The sequence below is a fragment of the Brassica napus genome, chromosome C4, assembly GCF_020379485.1.
Source record: "Brassica napus cultivar Da-Ae chromosome C4, Da-Ae, whole genome shotgun sequence".
Lineage (NCBI taxonomy): Eukaryota > Viridiplantae > Streptophyta > Magnoliopsida > Brassicales > Brassicaceae > Brassica > Brassica napus.
In genome coordinates this window covers 45,596,487-45,616,670 of record NC_063447.1, presented here as the reverse complement: position 1 = coordinate 45,616,670, position 20,184 = coordinate 45,596,487, and the positions used below count along the sequence as shown (strand labels likewise).

General features: G+C 34.3%; 1 protein-coding gene across 2 annotated transcripts; it reads left to right on the top strand.

The window, feature by feature from the left end:
* Positions 1–15,868: 15,868 nt before the first annotated feature.
* Positions 15,869–19,316, top strand: LOC106435271 (phytyl ester synthase 2, chloroplastic). 2 transcript variants are annotated; one of them, XM_013876138.3, is made up of 13 exons: positions 15,869–16,319; positions 16,394–16,445; positions 16,523–16,578; positions 16,657–16,815; positions 16,893–16,997; positions 17,064–17,167; positions 17,278–17,399; positions 17,560–17,668; positions 17,758–17,888; positions 18,108–18,477; positions 18,537–18,650; positions 18,734–18,819; positions 18,898–19,316. In XM_013876138.3, the coding sequence occupies exons 1-13, from the start codon at positions 15,968–15,970 to the stop codon at positions 19,205–19,207; spliced, it is 2,070 nt and encodes a 689-aa protein (XP_013731592.1). In that variant the 5' UTR covers positions 15,869–15,967; the 3' UTR covers positions 19,208–19,316. The 2 variants fall into 2 exon arrangements, with proteins under 2 accessions (XP_013731592.1, XP_022568356.1); XM_022712635.1 differs by having other exon boundaries at positions 16,239–16,336; positions 16,389–16,445.
* The last annotated feature ends 868 nt before the right edge of the window (positions 19,317–20,184 follow it).

Here is a 20,184-nt window from a genome sequence, read left to right as displayed (position 1 = left end):
CCAGATACAGACGAGCTAAATCGACAAAATAAAGCTCTAAAATCTCAAAACGAAAGACATGCAAGCAGCGAAACCCAATCGACATATACATACTCTAAACCTTAAAACGATGGATAAAGGATTGAGCGATACCTGGTTTTAGTTTCCAATCAGCAGAGAGATCAGTGGAGTGAGGGAGAACAGATCGGCGGCGAGATCGGTTGGGTGAATTCGTCGGAGAGAAACGCAGAGAGAGAGGCGGAGAGAAAGGCGGAGTGAGAGGCGGAGCGAAACGCGGAGAGAGAGGCTTTTCGTTCGGCGGAATTCGTCTAGAGGCGTTGAACCGTCGAGAGAGAAGAAAAGAGAAGAGAGAATGATGTCGATACGGTAACTCGACGGTCTCTCCCCATTTTTTTTCCCTATTTTGCTGACACGTGGCCTTAACATACGTTCCCTAAAAACTCTAACTTAACATACGTTTGCAAAGTTTTCATTTAGTTTAGATTTAAATTTCGAAATTAATGTCTAAGGACGATAATGATGCTCTTACAAAACTAACGGATAATGGATAGAGAACGTCTATCACCTCAACACAAGTACAAAATCAATTACAGATTAAATGCTTCAAACATTTATGAAGATCATCTTTATTTTAGTTGATAGCTTGAGAAATAAGATAAGTATAATTCAGCAAATAATTATCCTTTTCACTCCTTTCTCACTGTCAGCATGTGGGAATGAAAGCGACAATTTCATTTGCTTTATGTAGCACAAACTCTCTTGTGAATGAATAGATATTGATAAATTTCTGCGGTGTTCCAAAATAAAAGTATTGGTTTTCTGCGGTGTTCCAAAAAAAAGTATTGGTTTTCTTTCTGTAAAAATGAATAGATATTGATGAATTTCTTACATGTATATGTTACGTCATATAAATGTCACTCCTGGTCAAACAGAACTATTTGCCTACTACCACTTAGTTATGTGTGTTTTGCAGTTATATTAATGATATTACTCTCATAGAAAAAACTACCCTACTGTATTTTTTTTCACGTCAAAAGTGTTTTTACTATAATATCATAATCTTACCAACAATTCTAATGATTTGCAGTGAGAAGAAAAAGTAAAGCTGTGAAATGATTACAAGCATACCAAGTAATGCTCACATGCGAAAATCAGTAGTTACAAAAAAAAGTAATGCTCACATGAGAGACAAGCCAATGTGCCCACGTGAAGAACCATTACCCCCATTTTCTGAGCCAACTCACGACAAATATGTTCAAAATTGAAAATGGAAATTACATATATAAGTTGTTTGTTCAGTAAGATTAGCTTGAGGGTGCTATGTATAAAAGCGAGGAATGGAAATACTCCGCTTTTCCATGTTTTTCCTACAGTTAAAAGCAGGGTTTAGTGCCGATCGTCGTCAGTTTTTCATATGTATGTTTTTAGGGAAACTGCATCCCATAACCAAACAAAACACTCAAATTAGCTAAATAACCAATATCCTCTTCTCTCTCTTCCTTTCCCTTTCTATCTCTCTCATCCCTTTCTCTAAAAATCTAATTTTGATTTTTTTTTTTGTTATTTCACAAATTCTCCCTTTTTTAAATGTATTGTTTTTTTATCTGCAAAGATCTCTAAGTACAAATTAATGGCTTTGTGAACTATAATATTAGGGCAATAATAGCTAATGTTAAGCATATTTATAGACTACCGGAAATTTCACAAATCATTAATAGAAAACATTGTTAGACTAAATTTAATAAATCTACTGGATTGAATAAATTTTAATTAAGTATGAACAGAAAATATTTCCAAGCTCTTAAAAAATATAGCAGTAAGAGAAAAAAAACTCATATCGAAACAAATGTTCATTGAATGATGTAAAAAAGTGTTCATTAAACTGAAGATTACAATAAATAAAAATCGAGATGAATAATAATATGCATTCTAACAAATTTAGATCAACATATCCAAATTGTTTTTGAATTTCAATTTTTGTATATCAAAATATGTAAAATATTTTCATGATGGTATTGCTTTTTCATATTTTCTGTTATATATATATAATGTTTAATAATTGTTTACGTTATTATAACTGTAATTAATTTTGTCTAAAACTAACCAATTAATGCAAAAGTATGAAGAGACAAAAACATTCTCATTATATTCTGTCAGTTTTCCCAATATATTGTGTTCTTTAAGATATGTTAACGTGTCCACCAAAAAATTATGTCGAGATAATCAATTCGTTTTTCATAAATATCAACTAAAGAAGTTGTTATATAAAATAATTAATCAATAATAACATTATAAATTTGATAATGTGCTGCATATACACTCTCACGAGATGATACAATCTATGTTGATTTGATGGTTTCATACAAAGCAGTTGCACGATCCTTATTGGATGTGCAATCTCTCCGACGTCTACTTTGGAAGATCCCTAAACCAAACTCACTTTTGGCATATGGTGAACATAAATATTTCTGAAGTATTATGCATCAGTTCGGTGAAGTATTACATGAGAGAGGATATGTTTTTGTTATGAAGATGAGTTATGTTGAGGTTTGTGTTTTGTGATATCTAAGGATTTATTAAAATTTTAAAAAATGGAATATATTTATTATGAAGTTTACATTACATATAAATGATAATTATTTGAAAAAAGAGAATTATTCCTTAAGAAAAAAGAAAGTTAATTTGCTTTTGAGCTCTGGGTTTTGACCCTAACTGACATCTTTGTCAAGGAAGACGTAAAAAAGAAAATTCAAAATATTTTTTGTTTGTACTTGTATGATCAAGCCTTTGGTGTTACTGCTGACGTAGTTGTTGAACTACATGTTAAAAGATTGAAATTTAGCTTATGGTTAAGTGATCCTAATAAATCAAGGTCTATGCTCTAGGATGAGTTTTAACTTAGGATTGGATTTTATCTTAAAGAGTTTTTGTAATAGAAAAGATTAGTGTAATTGATATCTTGTTATAGTGAAATCGAAAAAAAACTTGTCTCTTATTTATTTTTTGCATATTTTTTTGTGTATTACTTTGACCTCATCCACCCTTAAATATGGATATTTAGTAATTTAATTAATTTTGTTTATTATATATACTTTGTTAGTTAATTTTAGATGGTCCTAATATCATCTCTTGCTATTTTGTCTCTATATGCTATAATATTTAGCGCAAAATTTACTCCAACTTATCTCGACTTCGTCCCCTACAATAAAGACTGGTATTTCTTTCTCTATGTTCTGAGAAAAATAGCAATTCTGTATAATATAGTAATATTATTTTAGGTCTAATATATTCCTTCAATTAATTAATTTTAGTTTTATACATAAATAAACGTATATGTAGGTTCATAAAAATGGATCTTAGTGGTTGGGTGTCGGCCTCAAAAAGTTCAGTGATCTCACATCGATTGGATATTGGACGCCAGAAAATGTACAGTGGGGTGGTAAAATCGTAAACAAAAATATCTCTGGCTGGCACACAACTACTCAGATAGGATATGAGTATCTTTCGAGAAATACCAAAGCCACTTACATATGTATATTGACTTGGGGATTAGTGATGAATACCTACAAGGAGAGTATAATATTGTCTCAATGCTTTTCGATCCAATTCCTTGTGATGTTTTGATCAACTTTGGGTTAGGGGAAGCTCTCGTTCAGGTTACCTGCAAGGGTCAAGTTCAAGATTGATAAATAATAGTCTTCTGTGTATGATGGGTTAGGGTAATGCGTGCTTTCATGGCGTGGTTGTTACCTCGAGATATCTTGGTTCCATGTATTAATAGTTTCTTATTGTTTTGCAGCTATGTTCTACACAATTAATATTGGGAGATCTAGAAAGATCAGTCCAAATCTAACAGTCAAGATTAAAAATATACATCAATATCTTAGAACATATAAGATGAATTATTTCATATTAGTTTAGAAAATTAGGTTTATATGTACACAATAAAAATCATCTTTAATTTAAATTTACGCATTGTAACATTATTTTCCATGAGAGTTCATAATAATTCTTTCAATCTCTATCCTCATAAATTTATCAATCAACACCAACTCTGTCTAAAGTGGCTGATGTATCCCCTTTGCTGAACCCTCCTTATCGTTCTACTCGTCCTTGTCATTTTGGTCGAGGACTACCAGGTTGGTCTCCGAGCTTCTTGTTTCCATTTGCATGAGTTTGCAAATGGTTTTAGTTTTTAGTTTCAAACAACCTTAACTCTTACGAGTACAGTTCCATTTGAGCTCACTAAGATGGAATTGTGTAGTCTGGATCTTTCCTATAACCATCTACATCAGAAAGTTCCTTACTTCGAGACGGTAGATCCAAGCACTAAAGGGAATCCAAGAATTGTGACAGATGTTTCTTCATCGGTAACAACACAAAAGTAGTGACATGGGACTCTCCATTGGGTTTATGGTTCTTGGATTGTTGTTTAGTGAGGAGCATGCATCTATTTGTCTGACTAGGAAAAGGAACCGATATGGCCAACGCAGAACGAAATGGTGCCACATTCTCATCATAACATGTCATTGCCACATGTACCTGCCATCTTAAAAAAATTGTCTTTAATGCCACAAATTTCAACTTATATATTTTTTACTTTTTCTTATGTTTTACTTATATTCTTATTATATTTTACTTATGTTTTGGTTATTTTGTATATTGTGGCCAAATATAATTTTCTTCTCTATTTATATAGTATCATTCATTCTATACTATGTAAAACTTGAACTTATAAACCATTGAGAGTGTTTACATAGGATTTAAAACCACCAACTATAATTTGTCAAATCATTATTTTATCTTACTATTTTCAAAATGTCAAAATTTCAAAAAACATATTTCATTCAAAACAGAATAGAATTCCTTACAAAATAAGGTAAACTTACAAAACAAAAATAAAATGAATCAAACTGATATATATATACTAGTTTTTAAATATCAGCATAAAATTAGTTAATATTTTTTTCAGAAAAAGAATGCAAAACATTAAAATATAAAATCTATTAGAATTTAAATCACAAATTATTTTAGAAGTCCATATAAAATAAAATAAACTAAAAAAAATCCTTTAAAAGGAATCAACTTGATATATACTATTGTTTTTCGAAAATTAACAAAAAGGTTTTAGAAATACAACAAAAATATAAGAACCAAAGCTATAAATTTTTAACTCATATACAATTTAAAATTTGAAGCTACATAATTTTGAAAATATTCACTTAGAAATTTAAATATCAATAAAATATACCAAATCACCATCTTAATTTATATTTTAAAAATATTAAGATTTACAAAAAAAATCTGCTTCATAATAAAAATTAATATTATATATCTCATTAAATAGTATATAACCTGATAAATATGTTTATTTTAGTTTAATATTTCGAATTTTTCAGTAAATCAAAAGGAAAATATTTCTTTCCCAAGAAAATAGAAATCCTTACGGAATTAGGGAAACTAACAAAAAAATCATTAAAAATTAATCAACTTTATATCTATACTATTTTGAAAATTAACTTAAAATTAATTAATGATTATTAAAAAAATAATACAAAAATATATGCTATTTTAAAATAAATTACCTTGATATATACTATTATTTTGGAAAATTAACAAAAACATTTTAAGAATTACAAAACTTTTAAGAAGAATATAATTCATATATAATTTTAAAGCTGAAGCTTCATAATATTGAAAACTTTCACATGTAATTTAAAAAAATATATCGAATCACTATCTTAATTTATATTTTTATAAATTAATATTTCAAAATATTTTTTCAAAATACAAATTAATTTTATGTAACTCATTAAGAAGGATTTAATTTGATACAATGCTAACTCTTTGGAAAATTAACATTAAAGAGATCAATAAAAAATATTTAAAAGTTTGTTAAAATATACAATATCATATATCAACATAAAATATATATATATATAATTAATATAAATTCCTAGCCTAATACAAATTAAAAGAAAAATAACATGAAATGTTGTGTCAATTTCTTTTTTTTTTTCTAGAGCAATGGTAGAGACTACAAAAATCATCTAAATATAAATAAGTTACCGAAGTTTCTAAAGCAAGCTAAAATATTTTTTCTCTTTCAGTTCGTTTATTTCTACCAAATAGTTTACAAAAATTTTATTTAAAAAATACCGGTATACTAAGCCACTTGTGTAAAGTGCATATTGTTAAAAACAGTTATTTATGAGTTCTAAATCAATAAAAAAAATAAATTCATTTACTCATAAAAATTAATCAATATTATTATCTTATGTTTTGACACAAGTTTTTTAGTCGGTTACGATCCAAACATTCATAGAAACTAACCAATAGGTGGGCTGAAAAAGTTTGCCGTCACTCTAGATCTGGTGACGAGAGGTGGCTCTTCTGGTGTAGAGGTTGGTTGTGGTGGTGCTTGAGGCCAACTTGCTCGTTCCTGGGGTGGTTTCAGTGGCTGCACGTGGTATTGGTGACTCAAGTTTCAGCCTTATGTGGGTTAAGGGTTATGGTCCACTATTTTCTCGTATTTTATGGTGTCATCTTTGAGAGTTGATGGTTTCTGCTGGAGCGACGGCCTCTCCGTTTAATTTCTAGAACCTTGTGGAGCAACGGTGGTTTTTGTCGATTTACGTATGACATTTCGGTGACAGGTTTTTTCTCTCTATTTAATATGTTAATGGCCTCGGTTAGACTACCAAAGATCAAAATTGGTGGGAATTGATCTTTAGAGATGCATCTTCAAAAGTTAGTTTATTCTCAAGCCGTTACTGTGGATAAAAGAAGAGACAAAGTTTTTCAAGAGTCCAAACTTATGCTTTAACAATTTGTCCCCTATTTTTGAATCTTCGATGGCAAACATGCGACCTTTGTAATTGTGTCTTCAGTCGAAGATGCTCTGTTTCCATTAATAGTGGTCATGATATTGCTACAAGTATCACCAGATCATCAGTTTTAGTCATATGTAGCTGTGTGGAGGTATGAGTTGGCCTCGTCCATCTTGGCTCTATCTTTTCCTGAGTAAAGAAAGAAGTGCTTGACTCTCTGATGCATTGCATCTTGGTCACATTTAATCAGTCTGCTGATTTCAACCTCTCGGCTTTCTTCTTGCATCTTTCATTTTGGTTGCTTATTTGAGTTATTCATACCATCTATTGGTGGATTATTGTATTTCATCTAGGAAACACTATGTTGTCCTTTTGAACTTGAAGTTCTCAGTGTTAAAAAGAAAAAAACTAACCAATAGGCTACAATGAAACAAATCTACCATGGGGCAATTTATAGGATTTTTTCTTTAAAAAATATGGTCACTAAAGCAAACTACATGATTAATTCTCATAAATCTTTATTCTGATTTATCAATAAAGTTATAGATTTCATATAACATATAAAATTTAAGATGAACTCATATTAGTTTTGTTGGAAGAAAAATATTAAGAAAACAATATTTATAAGATATATGAAAATAAATAATCTAAAGAGACACGTATGAGGGATATACGTCAGTATGACGGATAAGTGAAAGGCGTTCTTACTAGCTCTGTCTCCCATTTGGATCGAGGTATTTGGCTACGAAGGGATCCATCGGGTGAGTACATTACCAAATCAAGATATAACTTGGCTAGGCTCTCAAATAATGTCTCTGCAGATCAGACACTTGAGACTTGACTGGCATAAAAGTGTTTGGTAGGTCAAGACCTCTCCCAAGCTCAGGGCCGGCCTACGGCATAAGCCAGTGAAGCGGTGGCTTAGGGCATTAGATTTTAGTGGGCATGTTTTAGAATTTTTCTTTTTGTTGCCATAATTAAAGTTTTTGTAAGTTTTTTTTACTTACAATAATACTTGTGGGCATTTTTAATTAGAATAACATTTGATGGACCTTTTAACAATATTTATTAAAAAAATTGTAACAAATAAAGTTGTTAAATATGTTATTAAATAGTTATTAGTAATCTACTATTTTAAAATATAAATAAAATCCTAATTAAAAGATAACTACAAAACAGTTTTTCTTGATGCCTCTTTCTCTTCTGTCGTGCCTCCAATTTCCAGTTTTTTCTTTTGCTATTGCTAGAATTTTAGTTTCTATTTCTATGGATTCATTTCTTTGATCATTGTTTTCGTATTCACAAGTACGTGGGTAATGTGACTATTTTATTATTTTTTAAATTTCTACAAAACTAAAAAATTGTGATAAGAGTGGTATCATGTATTTTGGCCGGTTCTAGACAACGCCGGATAAAATATTCGCTTAGAGCTCCTAATTTTTTTAAAGAAAATTACATAGACATAAGCTACCAAATTTATAAAAAAAAAATCCAGATTTATAAAAACAATTTATTTATTAAGTCGCCTAAAGCTCCTAAAATCTCAGAGCCAACCCTGATATATTGACATTATTAGGACTTACGCGTCATTTCGAATTTGCCTTTCTATTGTGTTCACTGTTCACCAATCTTAATAATAGTCAATTTTTTTTTTGTCATCAACTTTACAGATTCATATTGACTCTGTGAACCAAACTAGGAGATCTTGATCCATGTGAACTACAAAAGACCTTTCCTTCCTAGCACTGCGGGCTAAGCTATCCGCCTTCTTGTTCTGCGTTCTTGATACATAGATAATCTCTGCTCGAAAAAAACTCTCTTTCAGGCTGTTATATCTTCCAAATAACTTGCAAATGCTGGCCATTATTCTGGTTCTGAAACCATCTTCACCAATTGAGAACAATCCGTTGTAAACGTAACCTGAAATTGTCGTAAGTTTTTCATACATTCCATTGCCCATAATAAAGCTTCAATCTCCGCATGAAGAGGAGTAAGGGAAGCCCGAACATTCCTTGCACCCATCAAACCCGCAAATCCTTCTAGAGTACTGTACCATCCTTGACCTGAAAAAACCTCATTCTTTTTCCAGGAACCATCCGTAAAACACCATCTTCCTGGAATTGACGGAAGAATCGTAGCCTCTACCTGTGGAATCCTCTTGTGATCAGTCAGTATTTGTGCCTCAGCCCAGAGTTTTGATTCTGTTTCTGCCAGTTTAAGGGTATCCAACGGATCCACATCCAGATTACTAAAAACTTTATTATTTCTTCATTTCCATATATACCATAGTATCCATGCAAACTGATGATCCTCCATCTGTGGAACAATTCTCCAAAAGAGATGATCCATGTTCACAAAGAGAGAACTTGTTGATCGATTCCTCCTCAGCTCCACATCTTGCACAAACGATATCTCCGGCTATCCCTCGCTTATGCAGATTCTTCTTGACTGCTATACACCCTGTCACCAATTGCCATAGAAAATGCTTAATCTTTGGTGGACACCGTATTTTCCAACAATATGCCTTTAAAGTATCCATCGTGGGTCCAAACACTAATAGTGGTTTTTCCTTATCTGGGTATATCCTTTTAACCTGATATCCAGATTTAACCGTGTATTTTCCATTATTTTTGAAATGCCATCCATCTTTGTCTGCCATCCGAGTTCTACTCAAAGGTATACTTTCTATTAATTTCACATCATGTGGGTCCACCGAAGCCCGAAGCGCCGGCGAATTCCATCTTCGCAAATGAGGATCAATAAGAGAATCCACTGTAAGGTCCGGGTAAAGATTGTGTTGATTTTTATTTGCTGGTTTCGGGCGAGTGGTTGGGAGCCAAGGATCATTCCATACGGATATAGAAGATCATGTTCCCACCCTTTTGATTAGTCCTTTGCTTACCAGAGATCTAGCAGAAACAATACTCCGCCAACCGTATGACGGAGAATATGAACGGATCGGCTCCAGGGGTGATGCATTCCTGTAATACCGACCTTTAAAAACTCGAGAAAATAAGGTATTTGGCTTCTCTATCAGCCTCCATAATTGTTTACCAAGCATCGCTGTGTTGAAATCAGTGATATCTTTAAAACCTAAACCTCCATCCTCCTTACTAACACATACTTTGTCCCATGATTTCCAATGCATTCCTCTTGTATTACCGCCAGGGCTCCACCAAAATTGAGCTACCACACTCGTCAGCTTTTTTGCAGTAGCCTTGGGTAATCGATAGCAAGACATCACATGATTTGGCAAAGCCGTAATCACTGATTTGATGATCACCTCTTTTCCTCCTTTCGTAAAGAACTTAAAAGTCCAGCCATTGACCCTATTATTTAGCCGATCCTGTACAAAGACAAAAACTTGTATCTTAGAACCCCCAAGACTTTCCGGAAATCCTAGATAAGTTCTCATTCCTCCCAGATTCTGTATGCCCAAAATATCTCTTAGCTCTTGTCGGACAGATTCTTCGATTTTGTGTCCAAATTGAATTGAAGACTTATCAAAGTTTATTAGTTGACCTGAAGCTTTCTCATATTCCTTTAAGATCCTTAGAATGGTGTGACGCTCTTCCTTTTGAGCTTTACAAAAGAAGAGACTGTCGTCCGCAAAAAGCAAATGCGATATTGAAGGGCATGCTCTGGCCACCTTTATTCGTGTTAATTGTTTCTCCCTCTCCGCCTTCTTAATATTCATTATCAAAGCCTCGGTACATAGAATAAATAAATAGGGAGATAAAGGATCTCCTTGACGTAAGCCCCTCTGTGGTATAATGAGTCCTCGAGGTTGGCCATTTAAAAGAACCCGATATTGAACCGATGATATACATTCCTTCATTAGTTTAATCCAATGATCATGGAACCCCATGTTCTGTAATAATGCCTTAATAAATTCACATTCTACCCGGTCGTAGGCCTTACTCATATCCGTTTTGACTGCCATATACTTTCCTTTACACGTCTCATTAGTCTGTAATCCATGAAACATTTCCTGTGCTACAAGAATATTATCATAAATCAGCTGTCCTGCCACAAATGCCAATTGCGTTTCTGAGACCAGGGAAGGGAGCAATAACTTCAAACGTTGACACAAAACCTTCGAAATAATTTTATACCCTACATTACATAAGCTGATAGGTCGCAGCTCCGTCATCCTTGTAGGCCTCTCTATCTTTGGAATCATACAAATATTAGTAATATTTAACCTTGCATCCATTTTTCCAGACACCAAAAAATCATTCACCATCTCCACCAAATCTCTCTTAATGATATGCCATGAATGTTGAAAAAAGAGAGCTGTCATGCCATCCGGCCCTGGTGCCTTCTCTGGATGCATCATAAACAGAGCCTCTCTGACTTCATCCTCTGTCGCTATCCGCAGTAATTGTTGATTCATCTGTGGAGTTATGTCTGGTGTTACCTCTGAGAGGAACTCGTCAACCTCCGATGGAGAGGTTGTAGTAAATAATTCCTCAAAATATTCAACCGCCACTCTCTCTATTCCATTGTCCTCTGTAATCCAATTTCCCTCAACATCATGTAGCCCTACTATCCTATTACGGACCCTTCGTTGCTTAGTTAAAGCGTGTTAGAATTTTGTATTGAGATCTCCAGATGAATACCACATATTTCTGCTTTTCTGATGCCAATACTCCTCCTCGTCCTTGTATGCCTCTTGCAACTTCCTAGACACCTCCATAATATCCTCCTGAGATCTAGTATCATCTGTTTGTACCTCTTCAAACGCTTTCTGCAAGTCCAATATTTTTTCCTTCCCATAACGTGGATTATTTTTCCTCCATTTGGCTATCTCTCGGCGGTAATTACTAATTTGTTCCACTGTACCAGTCCTTGTTCCTTCATTATTATCGGACCATCCCATTGTAATTGATTCCATAAGACCTTCTTGTCCAACCCATCTCTTATCAAATCTAAACTGCCATTTTCTCCTAGAAACTTTATCTTCTAAATAAGCTACCACTGGGCGATGATCTGATGCCACCATCCCTAAATATTCTGTATAAGAACAGGGGAATAGCGTGTGCCACTCCTCATTCGCTAATGCACGATCTAAACGACATCTAACCATTACTGCCCCTTTGCCCTTGCCCCTCCTACCTTGCCATGACAACTTATTTCCTTTAGCAGGGAACTCAGACCACAATTCCTTATCATATTGTTAAAAGGAACAAATGAGTTCGCATTTCTCAATGCTCCACCTTCTTTTTCATGATTTTCTGTGATCTCATTTAAATCACCAATAATAAACCAAGGGTCTGATCGCGAAATTCCATATCTAGTTAAACGTTCCCACACTTGTTCTCGTAAATCTTGAACTGGGTCTCCATATACAAACGTCAAATATACCGTTTTCCCAAGAGCCATTGCTTCCACATCTATCATTCGATTACTTGAATATAACACATTAACCTGATATTCATTATTGTAATAGAGCGCTAATCCACCACTTCGTCCCACTGGATCCACAGTGACCAAATTATCAAATCCGAAATGACCTTGAAATTTCTGGACAAACTCAAATTCTTGCTTTGTCTCCGATAAAAATAAAAAATCCGGCTTATGTTTATGCCATATCTCCGTTAAATAACTTATCGTCCACTTACTTCCCATTCCTCGGCAATTCCAACTTAGTGCTCTCATTTAAAAAATATATAGAAAAGCTCATTTGAGCTGCCTAAACTGGGTGTAATGATACCCTGAATTCTCCAAATCCCATATTAAATAGGCACGTTGCCATGTTAAAACCATCAAATTTATTAATTCTTCAAAACACTTGCGCATCTCGTGTTGGAATAGAATATTAGCATGGTCTCTAGGAAACACCAAGTTCCTAACTCCATCCATCTCATTAAACCATCTCGAAATCCCCAACACCAATTTACCTCCGTAATACCTCTATCACGTAAGAATAGTATCAGTAGGGACTTATAATTTAAGCAAATTATAAAGCTCCTGGTCCACATCATGAGAAATAAAATATTGCACCAACACATAAAAACCATTAAACGTGATTCTTTGTATACACAAGCATAATACGTGATAATTTCGTTATCCCAATTTCTCAGCCATAACAAAATCATGTTTCCAAGTACACACTTTTGAGCTCCATATCCAAATCCAGAGAAACCTTTATGTCCAATTACCCGCTGCTGAACTCCCACGCCAAATTCAACTAATGCTTGATATTGTAGTCTTCGGTTTGATGAGACCAAAGACCTCATCTGTCCGCTCCTTCCATAACCTATTTTTGGTATCCCAAAGACCTGAGAAACATCCCAAAACCAAAACCGCAACGTCCAGATAAACCAATACATTACGAAAAGACTCACAGTCCCTATCAGCCATGACCGAGAAGAGATAGTAGAAGCAATAAAAGCACCAAGTTTATTCCAACATAAGACCAGAACCAAAAGCACTAGGAAAACATAAACCCATCGGCCAAAACAATGCCATAAAACCCCAATTCCCAACAACAAAGAAATGCTCATAGAGCTTATTGATAAAAAATAATGAAAAACTCCCCAACCCCACCACTTATCAGACCACAGTACTTCTTGAGATTTGATCCACGGTTTGGAAGAGGAAGGTTTAGGGTTTAAGGGGCCCTTATCCTCTGTCTGTCTTGCTCCATCTCCTCCTCCATGTCTCTTGCCTGGCTTAGCATGAGCATTCTTCCGTGGTGAAAGCACTGCCTGGACAAACCTCATCTTAGAAGTCCCCATTGTGATCGCCGTTGTTTTCTTGAACAACGCCTTACGTGCTCCTTTCTTCTTCTCATCATCCTCTGCTTGAACACTCTGATCACCAATCCCCCCCTGCTCATTCTCCACGTTCTTAGGGTCCCTCGTATCCACTTGGACCGTTTCCACCTCCCCATCTGTGAGTGCCTGAAATTCATCCTCATCAGCCTTAGCCTCTTCCTTACCCTCCACATCTGTCTCAGTTCCATTAAACTCCATAGTTTCTGTGACAGCATCGCCAACTCCATGACCCATCACTTCCTCAGTCTTGTCCAGACTAGTTACCATCTTGCTAGTCTCCACCTTCTCCACTAGTTCACCATTTTTCCTTTTTTTCACCCAAAATAGAATGAAAGTAGAAGATGAGACGTTTGGAAGAATGATTCTTAATAAAAGTCAATTAGGCAAGAAGATCAATATTTCAGCAATTAATATTTTTATTTAGGTGTTTTATCTTCACGTACGAACATAATCTTCTTACGAATACTTATTAGTTTATATCTTATTAATTTAAAAACTAACAAAATAAGTTATTAGTTATGTTCTCAAAAAATTTAAATCAAACATCAAATTATTTATATATGATAAAGTTTTCATCAAAATATATATGCTTGTTATTGTGTTGACATTTTCAATACATTCACATATTAGGAATATTTTAGAAATTTTCTTTATACAAAATTTTTTACTTGATTAACATTTAATTATAAATTGTTTTACTTAATTTTTTTTAATATTTATAATAAAAACTATTATTTCCAGATAACTACACAATATATATAAGAACTATATTTTTGAAAAATATGTTTTTAGTTTTAAAATTTTATTACATTACTTCATAATTAATTATTTAATATAACATATAAATCTAATGTTATTAATATAAAATTATTTTTTAGTTATACAATAAATTATAAAAAAAAAATTATTAAGGTAATTGTCCACTTGAACCGCTCTAAGTTTTAATGTGAGAGCTCGAATGCGAAAGTTCATTTTGTAAATAATAGTATAGATTCTATTGTTTTATTTTTTATAAACATTTTGTGAATTTGATTGTTTTATGGAAGTTCAATTTTTATTTATTTTTGTTATATGATGTTGACTGATATATATATAAGGGCTTTGAACTGGCTTAGGGCATTATGAAATGTTAAACTGGCACTGTCCAAGCTTAAAGATTTTTTTGTGCAGAGTAGCTAGGAAAACCATTCCGGTTAACTCTAACCTTGCTAATATAGGAGTGTTCCGTCTTTTCTGTGTAAGCGTTGTGGAGGAATTGAAGACGATCTTCATGTCTTCCTTCTCTGTAGCAAAAATGTTGGAGATGGCTCTTATCTCTTCACTATCTCAGGTGACTAAACCTTTTATTACCCATCTCATTAATTCGAGGACCCAATTCACATCTCTTTCGTCAGTGGATCTGTTCCTCATGTGGAGGCTGTGAAAAATGCGGAATTGGCTCTTCTTTGAAGGTAGACGTACATCGGAACGGAATGTTTAGGCACAACAATCTTGGATGCCAAAAAAGGCAATCTGCTCAAGAAACTTTGAGTGGTCGATCTCGTTTTTTCCCTCCTTATTTTTGAAACGTCAAGAAACTTTGTTGATTCGGCTCTAGTAACTGATGCTTTGGATATTCATAAGGCAGTGTTGGATGCATCTGTGGCAAATGCCAAATCTGTGGTGGTATTATTGGATTCACAGGTTCTGGTTAGGATGTTGTGGGCTAAAGACTCAAGGACAGAGATTAGCGGCATCATGTTCCATATTCTGAGGCTGGTGCAGTGGCAAAATCGGTTCTCTCCTTTGTGAACCCAGTCTCCTTTGATGTAGGGCCGGCTAATTAGTGGAACAAACAGTGCAACTGCCCGAGGCTCAAACCTGTCCCTCGTATAGTAATAGTTAAAAGATCAATTTTTAAAAAATAATTTTATAGTTTAATACAAAAAAATAAAAAAATCCCAAAAATATTTGATATGTATTTAGTTTTGTTTTCATCACAAAGTATACAAAATATTATTAGTTAAATTTTTAAAAATATTTTATAGTACATTATATAAATATAAATTTTAAGGGTGAATTTTTTTTTTTTTTTTGGCTATAGAACCAGTAACACTGTAACAGTGTTAAGTCTGCCCTACCTGATGGAAGATAAACCTATACGTTACAATTAGTCTAAACCAAATCCGAACCAAAATGTCAATACCTAACCGACCTAGACAAAAGAAGAAAAGAGAGGAAAAATAGAAATGCGGAGACGCATCTGCTGTTTTCTCGTGAGCACGAGATTGTCGTGTTCCATCGCTTGAAGATGAAGTTGGAACAGCCAAAACATTCATCTACCGAGAAAACCGTCGGAGTCGAGTTTTCTCGTCGATGGCGCTTACCACAGTTCGCATTACAGATGGAATCTGTCCCGTCTTCTCCTCAGGTGGTTCCAGAAGAGCTCACAATCTCCATTTTTCCCACCTCAAGTCAACCCAAAGATGGACCTCCGTCGCCGCGGCTGGACGCCGTCGGTATAGAGCGAAAGTGACTGCGACGGTGAATCCGTATTCGAACACGGAGGCGGCGCGGCCAGAGGAGAGGAAGAGCTTGAGGGATTTTTTGTCTGAAGCTGAAAATTTTTACACATCAGACGGCGGAGATGGAGGTCCGCCTCGGTGGTTCTCTCCATTACAATGTAGTTCACACGCTCCAGGATCTCCTCTTCTCCTCTATATACCTGGTTCGTGCTTTTGTTCCATTTAACGAAAACGTGTTCCTCAAGTTAACGAAACTCTTAAATAAAAATAACTACAGGGATGGATGGAACTGGATTAGGGCTCATTCGCCAGCACAGGAGACTTGGAGAGTACGTAATCTTTGATTCTTACTTTACACACTCAATTCTTGTTTCTAATCTTATTGCCTTTTTAATCATATATACAGGATATTCGACGTATGGTGCCTTCACTTTCCAGCTACGGATCGTACACCTGCTCGAGGTGCCTTCTTATCTGTTGTTTCATTATCCTTTTATATAATCTAATGGATTATTAATCTTTATTTATGTAAATTTTCAGACATTGTGAAACTCATTGAGAGAACAGTTAGGTCAGAGTACTACCGTGTCCCAAACAGACCCATCTATATAGTCGGAGAATCTGTTGGAGCTTGTCTTGCTCTAGATGTTGCAGCGAGTAACCCTGACATTGATATTGTCTTGATTCTTGCTAATCCAGGTAAAAGGATACGACTCGCTCTTTCTCTTGATTCTCTTGTCTTGTGCTCATTTTAACACACTCTTTGATTGATGCAGTCACACGCGTGAACAACTTCATGTTGCAACCTTTATCGAGTCTACTGGAAACACTGCCAGACGAAGTTCCAAGCTTGATAGAAGATAATTTTGGGTTTAGAGAAGGTAAAGTTTCAAGTCCTTGTATAATCTTCCAGGTGTTTTAGGCCTTAACTGTGTTTTATTATATAGGTTATCCGTTCTCAGCAATGCTCGAAAGTATGCTGAAAGAAACTGTCGCGCAGATGGGTGGAGGGCTCTTAGGAGACCTCTTTGAAGCCTCAGCTAATCTCCCTGTAAGATTTCATTTTAGAAGAACAAATGACACTATTGCATGATCATAGTGTTTAACTATTAAATGTATTCTTGTTAGGATAATAAACTCATGAGAACAAATGATTTACAGACTCTGATTAGGATCTTTCCTAAGGACACACTTCTATGGAAGCTTCAACTGCTTAAGTCTGCTTCAGCATCTGCTAAGTCCCACATGTACACTGTCAAAGCCCAAACACTAATACTTCTGAGGTTCATAAACTTGTAAACTTCTCTGTTTTCACTATTAGTAGAAGTTCGTTCACCTATGAGGAGTTAGCCTAGTGGTCAAAACTCTTTGATTAATAAAACTCTTTGTAAAGAATTATATATATTATCTGGCACCTGAGTTGTACCTTTTTGGCTATTGCAGTGGACGCGACCAGTGGTTACCCAACAATGGAGACATTGAAAGACTCCGTTTTGCATTGCCAAAATGTGAAGTCCGTGAGTTTTATAATAATGGACAGTTCCTCTTCTTGGTAAGGTGCTCCTTATAACGATACATTCATCAAGATTGTAAGTTTGGTTTACTAATCTACGGCTCAATTGATCTTTAATATATGTTTAGGAGGATGGCGTAGATCTTGCAACTATCATCAAAATTTCTTATTACTATCGCCGTGGGAAAATACTTGATTACATTTCAGATTACACTCTGCCTACTCCTTATGAGCTCAAAGAGTTTGAACAATCGCAAAGGTAAGTAACACAATAATCTGCTTCTAAAATAATAATAATAATATTTTTTTCTCAGCAAAATAATAATAATAAAAAAATACTATAGTCTGCTCCTAAAAAAGAAAAATAATAATAATAATAATTTTTTTTGTCAACAATAATAATAATAATAATAATAATCTGTTTCTGCTACTGCTACTGCTTAACCAAACACTGAAGTGTTATGTTTCTCTATCTCAGGTTGCTAACAGCTGCTACTGCTCCAGTATTTCTCTCAACGCTAGACGACGGTACAGTAGTAAGATCACTTGAAGGAATACCTTCGGAAGGACCGGTTCTGTATGTTGGCAATCACATGCTGTTTGGTCTCGAACTGCGTCCAGCAGCTATTCATTTCTTGAAAGAGAGAAACATTCTGTTGCGTGGCCTTGCACATCCAGTGATGTTTACCAAAAAGATAGGCTCAAAGCTCCCTGACATGCAGATGTTCGACTCAGCTAGGATTATAGGCGCAGTTCCTGTCTCGAATATGAACTTCTACAAGCTGCTTCGTTCAAAGGCTCATGTGGTTTTGTATCCTGGAGGTGTCCGTGAAGCCTTGCACAGAAAGGTAACCAATGATTCTCCATGTTTGGCTTTTGGAGAGGCTAATGATATAGTTTTCTGCAGGGTGAAGAATACAAGTTGTTTTGGCCTGAACATTCCGAGTTTGTGAGGATTGCATCTAAATTTGGAGCAAGAATCATTCCTTTTGGTGCTGTTGGAGAAGATGATCTCTGTCAAGTGAGAACAACTCTCTTGTTCGTTCTTGTTTTTGTGTTCAGTCAGTAACTTTGTTGAGCAATGGAATGATATATATCTCTCAGATGGTTTTGGATTACAATGATCAAATGAAGATACCTTTCTTGAAGAATCTCATAGAAGAGATAACACATGACACTATTAAGCTGAGGTATTTTTCATATATTCGATCACTTTTCAAGATTGTATATAAATAACATTTGATTGTGAACATCTGGAATATGATTAGGAACGATGAAGAAGGAGAAGTGAGGAACCAAGATTTGCATATGCCTGGATTCATTCCAAAGATTCCGGGACGGTATTACGTATATTTTGGGAAACCGATTGAAACAAAAGGTAGAGAGAAAGAGCTACATGATAAAGAGAAAGCTCACGAGGTTTACTTGGAGGTCAAGTCTGAAGTAGAAAGATGTATGACCTATTTGAAGACCAAAAGAGAAACTGATCCTTACAGAAACATACTGCCGAGGTTGCTTTATTACCTCTCACATGGTTTCTCTTCTCAAGTCCCAACCTTTGATCTCCCTAATCATTAAACTTAATATGTGTTAAATTTTCGAACAACATCTACTATATACTAATATTAATGGGAGATAAGTGTTGTTTTAAACGAAAGCTTTAGTTTGATATACTTTACAATGAGTATCGCTACGACTTCTTTGATAACTTTGATTCAAGTAAGAGTGTTTCTCATGCTTAGCCATCATATTGCTTCTGGTAAACCTCAGAAATATCCGCCATAAATATTACTCATCCTTAGATATTTTAACCATATTACTTCTGATCTTGGAGAACCTATTTTAGCCCACACGCCATGTCTTGATCTAACACGAATAGAAAAGGCAGAATTTTTTGTTGAAATGGAGTTAGATAAACTATTTCCTAAACTAATTGCATGTGACGACAAGCAAGTAAACATCTATTTGGTTGAAGTAAGAAATGTTTTTTTTTAAATCAAAAGAAAATATGCAGTGAATTCAAATATTTATTTATTAGATTGATTTATTAGTAGTGAATGTAATGTATAAAGAGATTACAAATTATTTATAATATATAAAAGCTTTCAAAAATTGAACGCAATAACGACTATATATTCTGAATATATATAAATAATTTGATGTTCGGTTTAATTTTTGAGAGTATAAACAATAATTTATCACAATGGTGTTTGAATTAACATAGCATAAACAAAATAACTGAAGTTCTGTTCATTTAAATAATTATTTATTTTTATATATCTGTAAAAAAGATATAACTATCATTTACCCTTTGAGTGATAGATTGGTCACTGTGATTCTTGTAGGTTGATTTGGAAGCAAAAACATATACTGAAGTTATTTGAATCCATTTCTTATTAATATATGTATTAATAAGTAACTTTGAGATGATTACGTGTGCATGTGCCGATGAAACATCTGATTCAATATTGAAAAGAAGAGAAAAGTTAACTGAAATAAAGAGTAACCATTAATCATTTATCCAATTAACTCATTATTTTATTTTTATATTGATT

Coding starts and splice junctions, on each gene's coding strand:
- LOC106435271 (XM_013876138.3), top strand. CDS start 15,968: ATGGCGCTTACCACAGTTCGCATTACAGATGGAATCTGTCCCGTCTTC. Junction 16,579..16,656: donor GGATCGTACACCTGCTCGAG/GTGCCTTCTTAT, acceptor GTAAATTTTCAG/ACATTGTGAAACTCATTGAG. Junction 16,998..17,063: donor TAATTTTGGGTTTAGAGAAG/GTAAAGTTTCAA, acceptor TTTATTATATAG/GTTATCCGTTCTCAGCAATG.